This window comes from Sapajus apella, unplaced genomic scaffold, assembly GCF_009761245.1.
Source record: "Sapajus apella isolate SASKATOON/1434 unplaced genomic scaffold, GSC_monkey_1.0 scaffold62, whole genome shotgun sequence".
Lineage (NCBI taxonomy): Eukaryota > Metazoa > Chordata > Mammalia > Primates > Cebidae > Sapajus > Sapajus apella.
The window spans coordinates 19,224,467-19,242,473 of record NW_022437002.1 but is presented as its reverse complement, the minus strand read 5'-3'; the positions used below and the strand labels follow the sequence as shown (position 1 = coordinate 19,242,473).

The 18,007-nt window shown below is 39.2% G+C and overlaps 1 protein-coding gene across 3 annotated transcripts in view; it reads left to right on the top strand.

Annotated features, from left to right (window-relative positions):
* Positions 1-18,007, top strand: part of STIL (STIL centriolar assembly protein) — a 59,781-nt gene that overhangs the window by 24,407 nt on the left and 17,367 nt on the right. For all 3 annotated transcript variants that reach the window (XM_032247510.1, XM_032247512.1, XM_032247511.1), the window contains 5 exons: positions 1,478-1,628; positions 3,404-3,513; positions 6,943-7,057; positions 8,509-9,474; positions 12,255-12,420. In XM_032247510.1, the coding sequence (XP_032103401.1) occupies positions 1,478-1,628; positions 3,404-3,513; positions 6,943-7,057; positions 8,509-9,474; positions 12,255-12,420 (1,508 nt within the window). The remainder of the gene's footprint in view (positions 1-1,477; positions 1,629-3,403; positions 3,514-6,942; positions 7,058-8,508; positions 9,475-12,254; positions 12,421-18,007) is intronic.

Below are 18,007 nucleotides of genomic sequence, written 5' to 3'. Positions count from 1 at the left end.
TTGCACTTCAGCCTGGGCAACAAGAGCGAAGCTCCGTCTCAAAAGAAAAAAAATACAAGGAAAAATATATATTTGTAATATATAGCAAAAGTTTCCCCCCCATATTGTCATTTAAGTTTGTTTAACAGGATTTTTCCCGGCCGGGCAAGGTAGCTCACACCTGTAATCCCAGCACTCTGGGAGGCTGAGGCGGGTGCATCACCAGGTCAGGAGTTCAAGATTAGCCCAGCCAATATGTTGAAACCCTGTCTCTACTAAAGATGCAAAAATTAGCCAGGCATGGTGGCATGCACCTGTAATCCTAGCTACTCGGGAGACTGAGGCTGGAGAATCGCTTGAGCCTGGGAGGTGGAGGTTGCAGTGAGCCAAGATCGTGCCACTGCACTCCAGCCTGGGCAACAGAGCAAGACTCTGTCTCAAAAAAAAAAAAAGTATTTTTCCCAAATAGACTTACTGATTTTTGGTCATATTTACTAATATTTTTTCCTATCATGCTTAGAAAAGATTTACCCACTCCAAGTGTATTTACTGAAGTAAAACAATTACTTGTATTTTCTTCAGATGCTTTTGGAGTTCTACTCTTTACATTTATTTTAACTTTTCAAGATGATTAGTTATATTTAGATAGCAGAAATTAAATGTTAGTTTTAGATTGTTTGCTATGATTTAGTAAAGTTTTATCATCAATTGCCGATGCTGCTTTAAGTTCATATCAACAGTAAAATCCTCAGTAAAATTAATTTTGAATTGCTCTCTAATTTTTTCTTTTTTAGACAGAGTCTCGCTCTGTCATTCAGGCTGGAGTGCAATGGGGCGATCTCAGCTCACTGCAACCTCCCCCTCCCAGGTTCAAGCTATTCTCCCTATCTCAGCCTCCGGATTCGCTGGGATTACAGGCACCCGCCACCACGCCCGGCTAATTTTTGTATTTTTAGTAGAGATGGGGTTTCACCATGTGGCCAGGCTGGTCTGGAACTCCTGACTTCCAGTGATCTGCCCACCTCAACTCCCAAAGTGCTGGGATTACAGGCGTGAGTCACTGTGCCTGGCCCCCACATAATTTTAAAATAATGCAGTCAGGACCAAGAAAAGTCCTGTTGCTGAGGCTGGAGTGCAGTGATGTGTTCATGGCTCACTGCATCCAAACTCTTGGGTTTAATTCTCCCACCTCTGTCTCCCCATTAACTGGGACTATAGGTGTGAGCCACCAGGCCCAACTAAGTTAAAAAAATTTTTTTTTTTTTTTTTTTTTGTAGAGAAGAGGGGTCTCGCTATGTTTACCAGGCTGGTCTTAAACTCCTGGCCTCAAGCAATCCTCCCACCTTTGGCCTCCCTAAGTGGTGGGACTCAGTTTTTTAACAAATATTGGACCTTTTAGTCTATTTTGTTAACTAGATTGGGAGACTCACATGAAGTTATTTGAGTGTAATCATGTTATTCTCATTAAATTTTAATTAAATGGCATTTTTTTGTGCAGGGTTTTTTCAGAATCTGGAAATTTCATCATAGTTCTCTATTCTGTGACACATAAGGAGCCTGAGTTTTATGAATGCTTCCCTTGTGATGGCAAGATACCTGACTTTCGGTTTCAGTTGCTAACCAATAAGGAAACATTACATCTTTTCAAAGTAAGTGATTTGATTATCTAGTACGTTAGCGACTGTTTAGGGTTTTGCACATTGGCAGTTTAAGCCCAACAACTTTTACCCTTTAAAATAGTAATCCAAACTATTATGCTTTGTTCACTTATAAATAATCTTATTAAATACTAACTTTATTCATTTGTGGTTAAATTTTTTTTTTAGTAAATCTTAGATTATGTTTTCAACCAAATTATAATGACAACCAGAGGTTACCCACAGAATAACTTGGCCATGTTTTTTTAAAATCTTTGAAGAATATGTCAGTTGTTCATATGTTCTATCATTTTATACTTTTGAAGGTTAACTTTGTGGGATCTCGATACTTTTCTTTGTCCTGACTGCCTTTTTTTTTTTTTTTTTTCAACAGAGTCTTACTCTGTCACCTAGGCTGGAATGCAGTAGTGTGATCTTGGCTTACGGCAACCTTTGCCTCCTAGGTTCAAGTGATTCTCCAGCTTAGCTTCCTGAGGTAGCTGGGATTAATAGGCACCCACCTCCATGCCCAGCTAATTTTTTTTTTTTTTTTTGTATTTGCAGTAGAGACAGAGTTTCACCATGTTGCCCACACTAGTCTCGAACTCCTGACACTTTAGGTGATCCACCTGCCTTGGCCTCCGAAAGTGCTGGGATTATAGGCATGAGCCACCGCACCTGACTGTGACTGTATTATTTTAAAAATGTGTGGGAATAACAAATGGTTTTTTATACTTAAAGTCTATTATTTATGTTATATATCTAAAGAAGCAGAATAGATTGTTACTGTATCATCTAATAAAATACCTAGAAACACAACTAGATGATGATCAAAGAAAAAGTAGATCTTTAGTCCAGACATGATGGCTTACACCTGTAAACCCAGCACTTTGGGTGGCCAAGGCAGTCGGATCACCTGAGGTGGGGAGTTTGAAACCAGCCTGGCCAACATGGTGAAACCTGTCTCTACAAAAGATGCAAAAATTAGCCCAGCATGGTGGCAGGCGCCCGTAATCCTAGCTACTTGGGAGGCTGAGGCAGGAGAATCGCTTGAACCCAGGTTAGGCGGAAGTTGGGATGAGTGAGCTGAGATTGCCATTGCACTCCAGCCTGGGCAACAAGAACAAAGCTCTGTCTCAAAAAGAAAAGAAAAAGTAGACCTTTGAAACTAGATGTCATTATGTGAAGATATTCAAAGGCTGTTTTTCAGTAAAATTATTGGTTATTTTAGATCTCAGACCAATAATAAAAGTACATTCTTTTTTATATTAGAAAAATACTGAATACCTCTAAATAACCATGCCTTTCCACTCAGATCTTATTTAGTACCTTCTTGGAGATCATGTAAAGTTTATAAATTTGTATATTCTATATAAATATATTTTATATTATATATTCGTATTGTATAATATACACAATATATTTTATATATTATGTTATATATAAATGTTTATATATAATTACATATATTTTAATTATAAATATAATCTTAACTGAGATCTAATATTTTATTTCTGTTTTAGAGACATCATTTACTGTTTTATTTAGATGGTATTCTCAGTTCATAGTTATATTCACTGAATTTGTGATTATAATACAGGTGATTAACTTTTCTCTTTCACTTATGTAGCAGGAAAGTGGACAGTTTATAAAAGAGGGCTACAATTACAGAAATCAGAAGTTTGCCACTCCCACATCTAGTGTTTCAGAGCTACTTTTCAACTAAATAGAATTCTTTGGTGTTTTTATTTAAGTCAGATTTCAAAATATGACCTACTTCATTTCAGAATGTTGAACCTCCTGACAAAAATCCAATCTGTTGTGAATTGAGTGCTGAAAGCCAAACTGCAGAAACAGAGTTTTTCAGTAAGGCTTCCAAGAATTTTTCAATTAAGAGGTAAAAGATCTTTTTCTTATTATGTGTATTTTTTTTTAATTACATTTATTAGTTTTTGGTGAGTAATTAAAATAACTCTAAGTTATTTCTTTTTTTTTTTTTTTTGAGATGGAGTCTCTCTCTGTTGCCCAGGCTGGAGTGCAGTGGCACAATCTCAGCTCACTGCAACCTCTGCCCCCTGGGTTCAAGCAATTCTCCTGCCTCAGTCTCCCAAGTAGCTGGGACTACAGGCGTGCACCACCACACCCAGCTAATTTTTTAGTATTTTAGGTAGAGATGGGGTTTCATCATGTTGGCCAGGATGGTCTTGATCTCCTGACCTCGTGATCTGCCCGCATTGGCCTCCCAAAGTGCTAGGATTACAGGCGTGAGCCACTGCGCCCTGCCAGAGTGTAAGTTATTTCTGATGAAACAGTTTTTAAATCTTATGTACCATAGGTGTCTTTGCTTTAAATGCATTCCTTCATATTTACTAGGAAGTTGGATAGTAATTTTAATGAAATGGCAATTCTGATATGGTTTTCATTTGGGCTGATGTATTATATAGGAGAAACACAGAAGTATTTGTCAAGAAGTTGTCTTGCTTAGAAAGAATCTGCTTCTTGTTTTGTTTGATGCTTTCTGTTTGTTCTTTCTTTCATTATAAGTTTCTTATTTTAATTTTTAAATTAGATATGGGGTCTCGCTTTATTGGCCAGGCCGTTTTCGAGCTCCTAAGCCTCAACTGATCCTTCTGCCTTGGCCTCCCAAAGTGCTGGGATTACATGTGTGAACCATTGTGCTTAACCCTTCCTTACAGTTTTAAATCTGGACCTGTCAGATAAACTACTATAAAAGTAACTACTAGCTGTGTATGATGGCTCACGCCTGTTATCCCAGCACCTTGGGAGGTCAAGGCAGGTAGATCACCTGAGGTCAGGAGTTTGAGACCAGCCTGGCCAATATGGTGAAACCCTGTCTCTACTAAAAATACAAAAATTAGCCGGACATGTGGAGCATGCTTCTAATCCCAGGTACTTGGTAGGCTGAGGTGGGAGAATTGCTTGAACCCAGGAGGCAGAGGTTTCAGTGAGCTGAGATCCTGCTGCTGCACTGCAGCCTGGGCGACGGTGTGAGACCCTGTTTCAAAAAAAAACGTAACTCCTACCTAAAAAAAAAAATTACTTATAAAACACACTTGGAGAATATTAATTAAATAAAGGCTGTGACTTCTTGGGTCAGTATATTCTACCTTTTGTGGTAAAGAAGATATTCCCGACCCAGCACGGTGGCTCACAGCTGCAATCCCAGCACTTTAGGAGGCCAAGTGTGTGGATCATCTGAAATCAGGAGTTCAAGACCAGCCTGGCCAACATGGTGAAACTCTGTCTCTACTAAAATTCCAAAAATTAGCCGGGCATGGTGGCATGCACCTGTAGTCCAAGCTACTAGATTGCTGAGGCTCGAGAATCACTCGAACCTTGGAGGTGGAGGTTCCTGTGAGCTGAAATCGTGCCACTGCACTCCAGCCTGAGCAACAGAGCAAGACTCTATCTGTTCCCCAAAAAAACTAAGAAATGGATTTTATTGCTCAGTGTCAACAGTTTTGTGTATATGTTCATCATAAGTACAAAACAGATATTAATTCCATGCTACAACTCAGATGTTCAAAAAATATATAACTTAAAAATATTAGTAATTGAACTTAATATCTATTTTAGGCTGGGTGTGGTGGCTTATGCCTGTAATCCCAGCACTTTGGGAGGCCAAGGTGGGCGGATCACCTGAGGTCACGAGTTCGAGAACAGCCTGGCCGACATGGTGAAACCCCATCTCTACTATAAATACAAAAATTAGCTGTGCGTGGTGGCAGGCACCTGTAATCCCAACTATTCAGGAGGCTGAGGCAGGAGAATTGCTTGAACCTGGGAGGTGGAGGTTGCAGTGAGCCGAGATCGCACCATTGCACTCCAGCCTAGGGGACAAGAACGAGACTTTGTTTCAAAAAAAAAAAAAAAAAAATCTGTTTTAGGCCCCTATTTATTCTACTGGATTATAGACACCAAATTTTAGTTAATTCAAGTTGTTTCTTTATTCCCTTTTCTCTGGGGTTATGTGTAATGTAGCAGGGACTAATGGTATGTCAGTATTGGTGATATGGGGTGACATGATTCTCATCCATCTGTGCTACAGTAGTCTGTTGAGGTGCTTTCATTTGCATCTGGTCTTGGTCAGATTTGCGCAGGTTCCTGCTGCAACTTTTGACCCTATTCGGGCCACTGGCTCTCTTGTTTCCTGTCCATGTTGTACTGAGCACTTTAGAATACATTATATATCTTAAGCTGTCTTGGGTGTCAGAAAAGGTTTGTGGTACTGTTGGAGACTCATTTCTGCTTAAACATCATGCAGATGTTTTGATTGCTTCATTGTAATACCTTGTACAGGAACAACTCTGTGAGAGTCTGTCTCTTCAGACTATCAAGGTTTAGGGTAAAAGGTCTCTTCTGCTATTTGATTTTCTTTTTTTTTTTTTTTTTGAGACAGGGTTTTACCATGTTGGCCAGGCTGGTCTTGAACTCCTGACCTCAGGTAATCCACCTGTCTCGGCCTCCCAAAGTGCTGGGATTACAGGCATGAGCCACCACACCTGGCCTGCTGTTTGATTTTCAAATCTGCCTTGGAGTTTCTGTTGTTATCCCCGCTAGGGAGGATTCAACTTGCATGAAACAGAATGCAGGATGCTTTTGTAGGGATCCCATTAATTTTGAGTGCTGTTAGCTTCATTCTGGCTTTTCTTTTTGCACATACTATAGAGACTTTGTCTAGTATAGGATGTGAAAAAGGCTGCTGCATATAGTATTCCATATCTTTAGTCTTAAACACTAATTTCAGCTTTTAAAACTCTGTACCAGCACTGAGAAATTTTCTGTTTCTCCGGGGCATGCCATCTGTGATACAATGACTATACATGACTAAATGGGAGAGTAGTACCTTGATTTCTTAAAGTATTTACATAGGAAATATAATTCCTTATTTGGCTTTCCTTCTTAATACAGAGGGTTTGTAATACAGTGTGTTTAATATACTAAGTATATGCCTTTAATGCCAGATTATAAATTTTTGGACAGTAAGTACTATGTCTCATTCTGTATTCATCAGAGTGATCAACTAGAGGGTGCCCAGTGACTGTTGATTTGTTATGACATTAACAATACAAGGTTAAACTTGCCATGATCAGGCAAGTAGGGTAGTTTATTAAGGCTGACTAGGACAGCTTCCCTGGTCAACTAACACTGGCCTGCAAAATAAAATAATTTGTGGTTGTCAGATACTAAGTTAAATTGATCTGAGTACTACTGCAACTTATTAAAGGACTTCATTAAATTTCTAGAATAAAGAACAAACACTGGATTACCAAAGGCTTTTCTGGTCTCCCCTTCTATTCTTTAGGTCTTCCCAAAAGTTATCTCCTGGAAAAATGCCAATAAATGATCATGACTCTGGTGTTGAAGATGAAGATTTTTCTCCAAGACCAATTCCTAGTCCTCATCCAGTGAGTCAGAAGGTATCACTGATTTTAAAATACATTCACTTTTGTGGTTAGAGATATAAGTCTCATCATGTTAAAACACTAGATAATACTACCTGAAACCTAAGTATCATTCTTAGATATATCTAGCTATTTATATCTCTATGGATATATCTCTATATAGAGATATAAGTATCTCACAGTTACATATAATTATTCATATTATATGTAATAATATATACATGTGTGTCATATATATGTAATAAACATGTATGATTATTATTCCTAGAGTAAATTCCATAGATTGGTTAAATTATCTACCCAAGATCATACAATTAGTTAGTAGTAAAGTTGGGATTCTAATTCAGGAGGTTTGGTTTTAGAATCTGATGCTAATAACCATATAGACTCAACATTATATGCTATCAATAGAGCTTGACACTGGTTTTTATCACTATATTCTGAGAAAACATTCTACTTGCTTTCAGAGGTTAATTGCCAAAATTCTTGTCACAATTTTTGGATTGCTACCAACCTGTGGGTTATTTTAGATTGTTGTTTAATTGGTGTAATTACTTATTTTAGAAGAAAAAGGAATGGGAAGGATTTTTTAAAGTTAGTATCAAATTATAACCAAATTCATCACAGCAAGTATTTTGTTTACTCTTTTTTGCTTTCCAACTCTTAGTTGATAACAATAGAAGGAATAAGAGTGAGTGACTTCTTAGTGGATAAATATTTATTGGAAGATTTTACTATTTAAGGTACATAAGCATTTGTTACTAGGTCTGTGAAAACATTCTGCCTGTGATAATTTCTATTTTTTGCAGAGAGAGGATTTAAAAAGTTGTATAAAACAGTTTTTCATGTTGTGTTTTGTGATCTTAGCAGTGTTAGTGTTTTAATAAAAAGAGTTCCATTATTAAATAAGTTTGGGAAGTGTTTAGTTGTATTCTTTTTTTTTTTTTTTCTTTTTGAGACGGAGTTTCACTCATGTTACCCAGGCTGGAGTGCAATGGCGCGATCTCGGCTCACCGCAACCTCCGCCTCCTGGGTTCAGGCAATTCTCCTGCCTCAGCCTCCTGAGTAGCTGGGATTACAGGCACGCACCACCATGCCCAGCTAATTTTTTTGTATTTTTGGTAGAGACGGGGTTTCACCATGTTGACCAGGATGGTCTTGATCTCTTGACCTCGTGATCCACCCGCCTCGGCCTCCCAAAGTGCTGGGATTACAGGCTTGAGCCACCGCGCCCGGCCTTAGTTGTATTCTTTTAGGGCAAGAACCTTGTTTATTTTGCTTAAAATTGTATTCCTAGGTTAGCACATAAAACATGCCCAGAAAATATTTGCTGATGGTCTACATAAAGAATGAACACTTGTTAATATGTAATTAGATATGATCTGGGAAATACTGGTTTGAGGAAAATAAAGGATACATTTTCTCGTAAAAAAATACTTTTTTTCCTGTTTCTTTCTTATTTGTAGATTTCTAAGATCCAACCATCAGTTCCTGAACTTTCACTTGTGTTGGATGGCAATTTCATAGAATCAAACCCTTCGCCTGCTCCATTGGAAATGGTGAATAATGAAAATTCTCCTTTGATTAACCACTCTGAACACTTGAAGCCATTGCAACCCCAGCTTTATGATGAGAAACACAGTCCAGAAGTTGAAGCTGGAGAGCCTTCCTTGAGAGGAATACCAAATCAGTTAAACCAGGATACGGCTCTTTTGAGACACTGCAAAGTAAGACAGCCACCTGCCTGCAAGAAAGTGAACCCGCATACCAGGAACAGTGTTAAACCATCTTCTCATAATGGGCCATCTCCTGATATGTTTGAAAAGCTCCAAGCAGTTGCTGCTGGAAATGTACAAAACAAAGAGTATCCTGTAAGAGCCTCCACACTTAATTCTAGGCAGTCGTCTGTTGCCCCACAGTCCCAACCACATAATTTTGGTTTTTTACCCCATAATTCCGGAAGGCCAATGGAACTTCAGATACCTACTCCCCCACCGCCATCTTACTGTTCCACAAACGTTTGCAGGTGTTGTCAACATCATAGTCATATTCAATATAGTTCACTAAATTCTTGGCAAGGAGCAAATACAGCTGGATCCATTCAAGATGTTCAGTCTGAAGCTCTTCAGAAGCATTCATTATTTCACCCAAGTGGATGTCCAGCTCTCCACTGTAATGCATTCTGTTCTTCAAGTAGTCCTATAGCCTTGAGACCTCAGGGAGCTATGGACGGTTGTTCTCCCCACAGCAAGGCAGAACCATCACCTGTGGCAAGACTACCTTCACATATGGACTCATGTAACCCACAGCCTTGCACAGTGTGTGTACACACACCCAAGACTGAGTCAGATAATGGAATGATGGGACTATCTCCAGATGCATATCGGTTCCTCACAGAACAAGACAGACAGCTGAGAGTACTTCAGGCACAGGTTTGCTTGGTGCTTTCCTAGTTCTATTAAATTCTTGGTTTTAATTATGATTTCTTAAAAACTGGTACTTCTCCTCAATAGTTGTTTTATAGAATAGAATTGTAGAATGTCAGAATTAGAAGAGACCTTGGAACTGAATTCTAGGCCCTCTTTTTTTCTTTTGAGCCAGAGTCTCGCTCTGTCGCCCAGGCTGGAGTGCAATGATCTTGGCTCACTGCAACCTCCGCCTCCTGGGTTCAAGCAATTTTCCTGCCTCAGCCTCCTGAGTAGCTGGGATTACCGGCATGTGCTGCCATGCCCAGCTAATTTTTGTGTTTTTAGTAGAGACGAGGTTTTACCATGTTGGTCAGGCTGGTCTCGAACTCCTGACTTCATGATCTGCCTGCCTCAGCCTCCCAAAGTGCTGGAATTACAGACATGAGCCACCGCAAGTGGCCTGATCCTCTTGTTTTACAGGTAAGTAAAATGAGGATTAGAGAGAATAATTTAACCCAATGCCACATTGCTAGTTAGTAGTAAAACCATCTTATGCATATCCTAACCTACAATAGAATTGTATTTTATTTTTTGCCTCCAATGAAAAGTCTGTTATGATTAACTAAACCTTTATATATAGCTAAATATAAAGTCTGGATAATGGCTTCTGCTTCGTCTCTAGTTTGTCAGCCCTATATAATGCTTAGCCAGTATGCCCTTAAAGAAATAGTTAGAACCTTTCTGTATATCTATACTGGACTTATTCTACTTCTTGTATTCTGAAATGTTCCCTTTCCAGGACCTCTGTTGCGGGTTTCTTAGTCTTTTTTTTTTTTTTTTTTTTTTTGAGGTAGAGTCTCATTCTGTTGCCCAGGCTGGAGTGCAGTGGTATGATCTAGGCTCACTGCAACCTCTGCCTCCCAGGTTCAAGTGATTCTCCTGCCTCAGCATCCCCTAGTAGCTGGGATTACAGGCATGTACCATCATGCTGGGCTAATTTTTTGTATTTTTAGTAGAGACGAAGTTTCATCATGTTGGTCAGGCTAGTCTCTACAGAGTTCTTAGTCTTAATTATATCCTTGTGCAGAGTTTAGTCTGTAAATGTTGTCTTTTTTCTTCTTTCCTCACAGACGTCCTTCTTTCACATACCTACCCCAAACCAGCTGTTCCTCTTTTTCCCCCCAACACCAGTGGGAACAACCTGAAATGTATTTAAAAATCTTTTTCATGATCCTGTAACTATGCAAATACCTGTATAATGTGCATATATATACATGACTTTTAAAAAAAATCTTTGTTCTATAAAATTGGAGTTACAGTGTTTGCATTTTATCAAAAAAAAAGACAATGACATTTTTCAAATCAGTGAAAATGCTTTGGGAACATCTGAAAAAAATTTAGCTCTGCTGTTTTTTAAACCTAGATCAATTCTTTGAAATTTTAAAATATAATTTGTTTTAATTTGTTTAATTTTTTTTTTTTTAAAGTAGAGTTCTCGGCTGGGCTCGGTGGCTCACGCCTGTAATCCTAGCACTTTGGGAGGCTGAGGTGGGTAGATCACCTGAGGTCAGGAGTTCAAGACCAGCCTGGCCATCATGGTGAAACCCCATCTTTAAAAATAATAATAATATAATAATAAAGAAAAAAAATGTTATATCCTTCCTGCAGGAGATAGCTAAATAATAATAATAATCATAAACAAAAATAAAAGTTAAAAAAAAAAAAAAGAAAAAAAAATAGAGAAGAAGAGTTCTCACTATATTGCCCAGACTGGTCTTGAACTCCTGGGATCAAGTGATCTTTCTGCTTTGACCTCCCAGAGTGCTAGGATTATAGGCGTGAGTTACCATTCCTGGATAATGTAAAATATCAATTGGAATTTAACATTATAAACACTTACCAAAAATTTTAATATACCTAAATATTTTTACATTGAAAACAGTTATTTCTCATTTATGTCCTGATTTCCTGTCTTGTTCAAAAAAGGACTAATTAGAAAAATTATGCTATTTAGAAATCTCAGTTACTTGGAATCTGTATACTTAAAATGTAATATTATAGACCACAGGCCCTGGTCTAGATTACCTGAATCATATTTAGAAAATATTAAATATGATATAAAAAAATGCTTCTGTGTATAAAGACACCTAGTATTTTCCATATATATATATATATATATATATATATATATATATGAACTTAAATTTTTTTTTTTTCTGAGACAGAGTTTTGCTCTTGTTGCCCAAGCTGGAGTGCAATGGCACGATCTTAGCTCACCATTCACACTTTTTTACATGAGTATCAACTTATAAATACTAATCTAAACACCTTTATGTTTTGCTTTTAAATGTATACTTAAAGGCTGAGGTGGACAGATTGCTTGAGCCCAGGAGTTCGAGGCCAGGCTGGGCAACATGGCAAAACCCCATCTCTACAAAACATATGAAAATTAGCCAGGCAGTGTAGTTCCAGCTACCCAGGAGGCTGAGATAGGAGGATTGATTGAGTCCTTGAGTCCTTGAGGCTGCAAGAAGCCATGATTACACCACTGCTCTCCAGCCTGGGTGACGAGCAAGACCCTGTCTCAAAATAAAATAAAATGAAATAAATGTAAAAGTGCTTCTTAACTAGTGAGAATTGCTTTCTAGATTGAATAAGTTTCATGGTACGGTCTAGTTGAAATGTGGGAAAATAAACTTAAAAGTCAGTTTCTTATAACTAGAGTGCTTTGTAATTCATTATTAAACTGCTGCCAGTTTTAATTACTTCCCTGTCAGTTTAAAGTATGTTTTTAATTGATACAGATTCAGCGTTTGTTGGAAGCACAGTCTCTGATGCCCTATTGCCCTAAGACAACCACTGTTGAAGACCCAGTACAAGCTGGAAGACAAATGGAGTTGGTTTCTGTGGAAGCACAGTCTTCCCCTGGCTTGCACATGAGAAAAAGTGTAAGCATTGCTGTGAGCACAGGTAATTTCAGTTTTTTTTATTTGTAAGGAAATTTTAAAAAATGCTTTTGAACTTTTATGTTCAAATTGGTGCACAGTGGAATAGGAACAAAAACCAAGGTGATGAGAGTGTGACTTAGGTTTTTGTGTAATTTTACTCTTTGTGAAATAAAACTACACTTGCAAACTACATAACATGATGTACTGTTTGGTTTTGCTACTTTCCTAGGCTGGACCCAATTTTTTTTTTTTTTTTTTTGAGATGCAGTCATGCTCTGTCGTCCAAGTGCAGTGGTGCAGTCTCAGCTCACTGCAACCTCCATATCTCAGGTTCAAGCAATCCTCCTGCCTCAGCCTCCCAAGTAGCTGGGACTACAGGCATGTACCACCACGCCCGGCTAAGTTTTGTATTTTTAGTAGAGATGGGTTTAGCCTTGTTGGCCAGTCTGGTCTCAAACTCCTGACCCCAGGTGATCCGCCCAGCTTGGCCTCCGAAAATGCTGGGATTATAGGAGTGAGCCACCACACCCAGTCATGGACCTAATTCTTTTTTTATTTTTTATTTTTGTTTTTATTGGAAACAGGGTCTCACTCTGTTGCCAGGCTGAAGTGTAGTGGCACAATCAAGGCTCACTGTAGCCTCAACCTCCCAGGCTCAGGTGATCCTCCCACCTCAACCTTCTGAGTGGCTGGGACTACAGGCACGCACTACAATGCCTGGCTAATTTTTGTATTTTTTTGTAGAGACTGGTTTCACCATATTGCTCTGGCTGGTCTCAAACTCCTGGGCTCAGGTGATCCACCCACCTCAGCCTCCCAAAGTGCTAGGATTACAGGAGTGAGCCACTGTGCCCAGCCTGGCTGGACTCTAAGAGAAATCATTTGTGGTTTGAGGGATCAGGAAGGGTTTCACCTATGCAGTTGTTATTGAGTCTGGGCCTCAGAGGATATGTAGGATTTCAGTAGATGGAGTTGAGGGATGGGAAAGCAGATTGAGTAAAGAAAATATTATGGGCTCAATGAGAAAACAGAGCTCCAAGTTATAGTTTTGGTGGCAATAAGAATGGGGAGGGGAGCTTGAGAATGGTCATGTAGACGCTGATAAGATTTTATACTAATTGGTTATAGCAGTTGAGGAAGAGGGAGGACTGAAAAGTTACTCCAGCTAAACGCAATGTGATATCCTGGGTTGGATTCTGGCACAGAAAAAGGACATTAGTGGAAAAAATTGATGAAATCCAAATAAAGCCTGGATTTTAGTTAATGTACTATGTTGGTATCTTGATTTTAACAAATGTATATAAGATGTTGACATCAGGGGAAACTGGATGAGAAGTATGTAGGAACTCAGTATTATCTTTGTTTTAAATCTAGAGTTATTCCAAAATTAAGTTTATTAAATATACTAAATAAAAGTTAGTGTATGATTTTAAGCCTGGATGACAGAGGGGAATGGGTAGTACCATTTAACAGATGGAGGCAAGTTAGAGAAGCAGAGGATAGATGATGAAGTCAGCCTACATATCTCTTGAGATCAAGCTGCTTAGGGAAATGTAAATAGAGAAACTCAAATGTCAGAAGAATAGGAGTGCAAGTGGGTTGATGACATAGACTTACAGATATAGAAGTAATGGATGAAGATTTGAGGCTGGAGAATAAAAGCCTAAGAGGAAAAATAAAGAAATAAGTTCTATACTCTTTTTCTGAACCTATGTATTATCTAAACTATCCATGCAGCTGGGAGCAAGAGCCACATGCACATTTGTAAGTCACATTCAAGTACTGACCCATATTAGTTAAAATTATTTGATGCCAAGTAACATAAACCACTTTGAACTAATTTTAAGCAAGGAAAGGGAATTGACTGGAAGAATATGGGATGTTTTGTAGAAGCCAAGGCCAAGAATGGAGCTGGACTTTAGGAAAAGACTGTAACTAGAAACTGGAAAATCATTAAGACTTTCCAGTTATTCTGTGTGGCTGTTTTACTCAATTTTGTCTGTAGTCTGCCTTTCACTGCTTTATATTTTAAAATGTGGCTGACCTAGAGCTTGTGTTATATAAGCTAAGTATGTGTTACACAGTTCTAATATATATGTAAACCATCTTGCTGTCCTTTGGTCCAAGCATCAAATTGCAGAGAACCTGAATGACCTAATTTGGATTAGGTTTTAATCCCTGGTTCAATGGTAAGTAGGTTGAGAAACATAACAGTGACATATCTGCAACAGTAGTCCCACCTTGGTGGATTGCAGGGGTGATAGATAGTTCCCAAGAAAGTATGTGGTGTGTATGTCATAGAGGGCTGGTGGTAAAGGAGCTTGTGGATAGTATGAGCTAATATAACAAAAAGTTTGGGATCATCCTATGTCTTCTTGTAAAATTCTTTATTTATTCTATTATAGTTGCTTATCATCTGAATCAACAGACTGCAAGCTTTTGGGATCTGGAATACTGGCTTGTTCACTATTGTATCTAATTTCATAACATGATGCCTAAAACATAATGTGTACTGGATAAATAAGTAATTAAATGAAGTTATTCACACGTTTGAACTGATATTCTGAAATTGTTTTTGTCTGTTTGTTGGTAGAGACAGGGTTTTGCCATGTTGCCCAGGCTGGTCTCAAGCAATCCACTTGCCTTGGCCTCCCAAAGTGTTGGAATTACAGGGGTGAGCCACTGTGCCTGGCTTTATATTCTTTTCCTTTACTTTCTTTTTTTTTTTTTTTTTTTTTTTTTTTTGAGATGGAGTCTGGCTCTGTTGCCCAGGCTGGAGTGCAGTAGCACAATCTCTGCTTGCTGCAACCTCCACCTCTTGGGTTCAAGCGATTCTCCTGCCTCAGCCTCCCAAGTAGGTGGGATTCAGGCACCTGCCACCATGCTCGGCTAATTTTTGTATTTTAGTAGAGATGGGGTTTCACCATGTTGGCCAGGCGGGTCTTGAACTCCTGACCTCAGATGATCTGCCTTGGCCTCCCAAAGTGCTGAGATTACAGACATGAGCCACTGCTCCTGGCCTCTTTGTTGTTGTTGTTGTTGTTGTTGTTGTTATTGTTGTTGGAGCTGGAGTTTCACTCTTGTTGCCCAGGCTGGAGTGCAATGATGTGATCTCAGCTCACTGCAACCTCTGCCTCCTGAGTTCAAGCAGTTCCCCTGCCTCAAGCCTTTTGAGTAGCTGGGATTACAGGCATGCGCCACTATGCCTGGCTAATTTTGTATTTTTAGTAGAGGTGGGGTTTCACCATGTTGACCAGGTTGGTCTTAAACTCCTGATTTCAGGTGATGTGCCCACCTTGGCTCCCAAAGTGCTAGAATGAGCCACTGTTCCTCGCCACCTGATCTGATATTCTCAGATTATTTTAAACAAGTTTTCAAACATGATATATAGAAGTCAAATATTTTAAAACTTCATAGATGCAGATTCAGTTATTACTTATGTAGATAATGAATTTTTTTTTTTGAGACAGAGTCTTGCTCTGTCACCCAGGCTGGAGTGCAGTGGCACAGTCTCAGCCTACTGCAACCTCCACCTCCTGGGTTCATGCAGTTCTCTTGCCCCAGCCTCCAGAGTAGCTAGGATTACAGGGTTCACTACCATAACCAACTAATTTTTGTATTTTTAGTAGACATGGGGTTTCACCAGGATGGTCTCGATCTCTTGACCTCGTGATCTGCTTGCCTCCGCCTCCCAAAGTGCTGGGATTACAGGCATGAGCCACCATGCCTGGTCTATTAATTTATTTTCATAAAATCACCTGAGTATATCCTCAGAGTAGAAACCATTTTGACTAGGATTTACTTTTTTTTTTTTTTTTTTTTTTTTCTGAGATGGAGTCTCACTCTGTCACACAGGCTGGAGTGCAATGGCATGGTCTTGGCTCACTGCAACCTCCGCCTCCCAGGTTCAAGCGATTCTTCTGCCTCAGCCTCCTGAGTAGCTGGGACTGTAGGCCCATGCCACCACGCCTGACTAATTTTTGTATTTTTAGTAGAGATGGGGGTTTCACTATGTTGGCCAGGCTGGTTGCAAACTCCTGAACTCATGATACACCCACCTCGGCCTCCCAAAGTGCTGGGATTATAGGCATGAGCCACCATGCCTGGCCTACTTTTTGGTTTTAACCATCTGTTTAAACCATTATATAGTAGCAATATTTCCCAAATTATAGAATGCATATGACTTGTGGTACAAAAGATGATTTCAGGTGTTAAACAGGTTGTTTATATTTTGTAAATATATCTTTTCCAATACTCATAAATACAATAAGCATATCAAATCTATGATTTTACAGAAATGATGAGGCTCAGTAAAAAATAGAGTTAGGCCGGGCGCGGTGGCTCAAGCCTATAATCCCAGCACTTTGGGAGGCCGAGGCGGGTGGATCACGAGGTCAAGAGATCGAGACCATCCTGGTCAACAAGGTGAAACCTCGTCTCTACTAAAAATACAAAAATTAGCTGGGCATGATGGTGCGTGCCTGTAGTCCCAGCTACTCGGGAGGCTGAGGCCGGAGAATTGCTTGAACCCAGGAGGCGGAGGTTGCAGTGAGCCGAGATCGTGCCATTGCACTCCAGTCTGGGCAACAACAGCGAAACTCCGTCTCAAAAAAAAAATAATAAAATAAAATAAAATAAAAATAAAAATTAAAAAATAGAGTTAATGTAAAGAAAGAGAGTAAGTAAACAATACTACACCCAAATAGCTCATAAAGATTGCAGAATAGGCCAGGCACAGTAGCTCACACCTATAGTGTCTGCACTTTGGGAGGCCAAGGCAGGTGGATCCCTTGACACCAGGAGTTCAAGACCAGCTTGGTCAACATGGTGAAGCCTCGTCTTTAAAAAAAATAAAAAATAAAAAAATTAGCCACACATGGTGGCGTGTACCTGTAGTCCCAGCTACTTAGGAGGCTGAGGTGGGAGGATCACTTGAGCCTAGGGAGATTGAAGCTGCAGTGAGCTATGATTGTGTCACTGCATTCCAGCCTGTGTAAAAAAGTGACAGACTGTCTCAAAAACAAAATAAAAAAAAGATTGGAAAACAGCTGATTTTTTAAATACCTGCCTGATATTACAGATATTACACATGTCTGATGCATTCCCAATGAAGTCTCTTAAATATTGCATTTAAATATCAAAACCAGAGAACCTAGGGATTTGTGTTTTATATAGTATCTCATGTTATTCAGACCAGCGGTTTTCAATATACAACACCCCACCCCACAGATCATATTCAGAACCTTAATATATAAAGCAAATCATTTCAGAGCCATTTTTTCTTGAAAAAGCAGAATCCAGAATGTGCCATTCTACCCCACCCGTCCCCAATTTTCTCTCTTTCTGTCTTCCACCTCCCTCTTCCTAGCATTTCTGAGGAAATATAATCTAAAAATTGTATTAAGATAGCTTTTTTTTTTTCCTTTTTTTTTTTTTTTTTTTTTGAGACAGAGTCTCGCTGTGTTGCCCTGGCTGGAGTGCAGTGGCACAATCACAACAGCTCATTGCAGCCTTGATCTGGCTGGGCTCAAGTGATCTCCCACCTCTGCCTCCCAAGTAGTTGAGACTATAGGCACACCACCATGCCTGACTAATTTTTTTGGATTTTT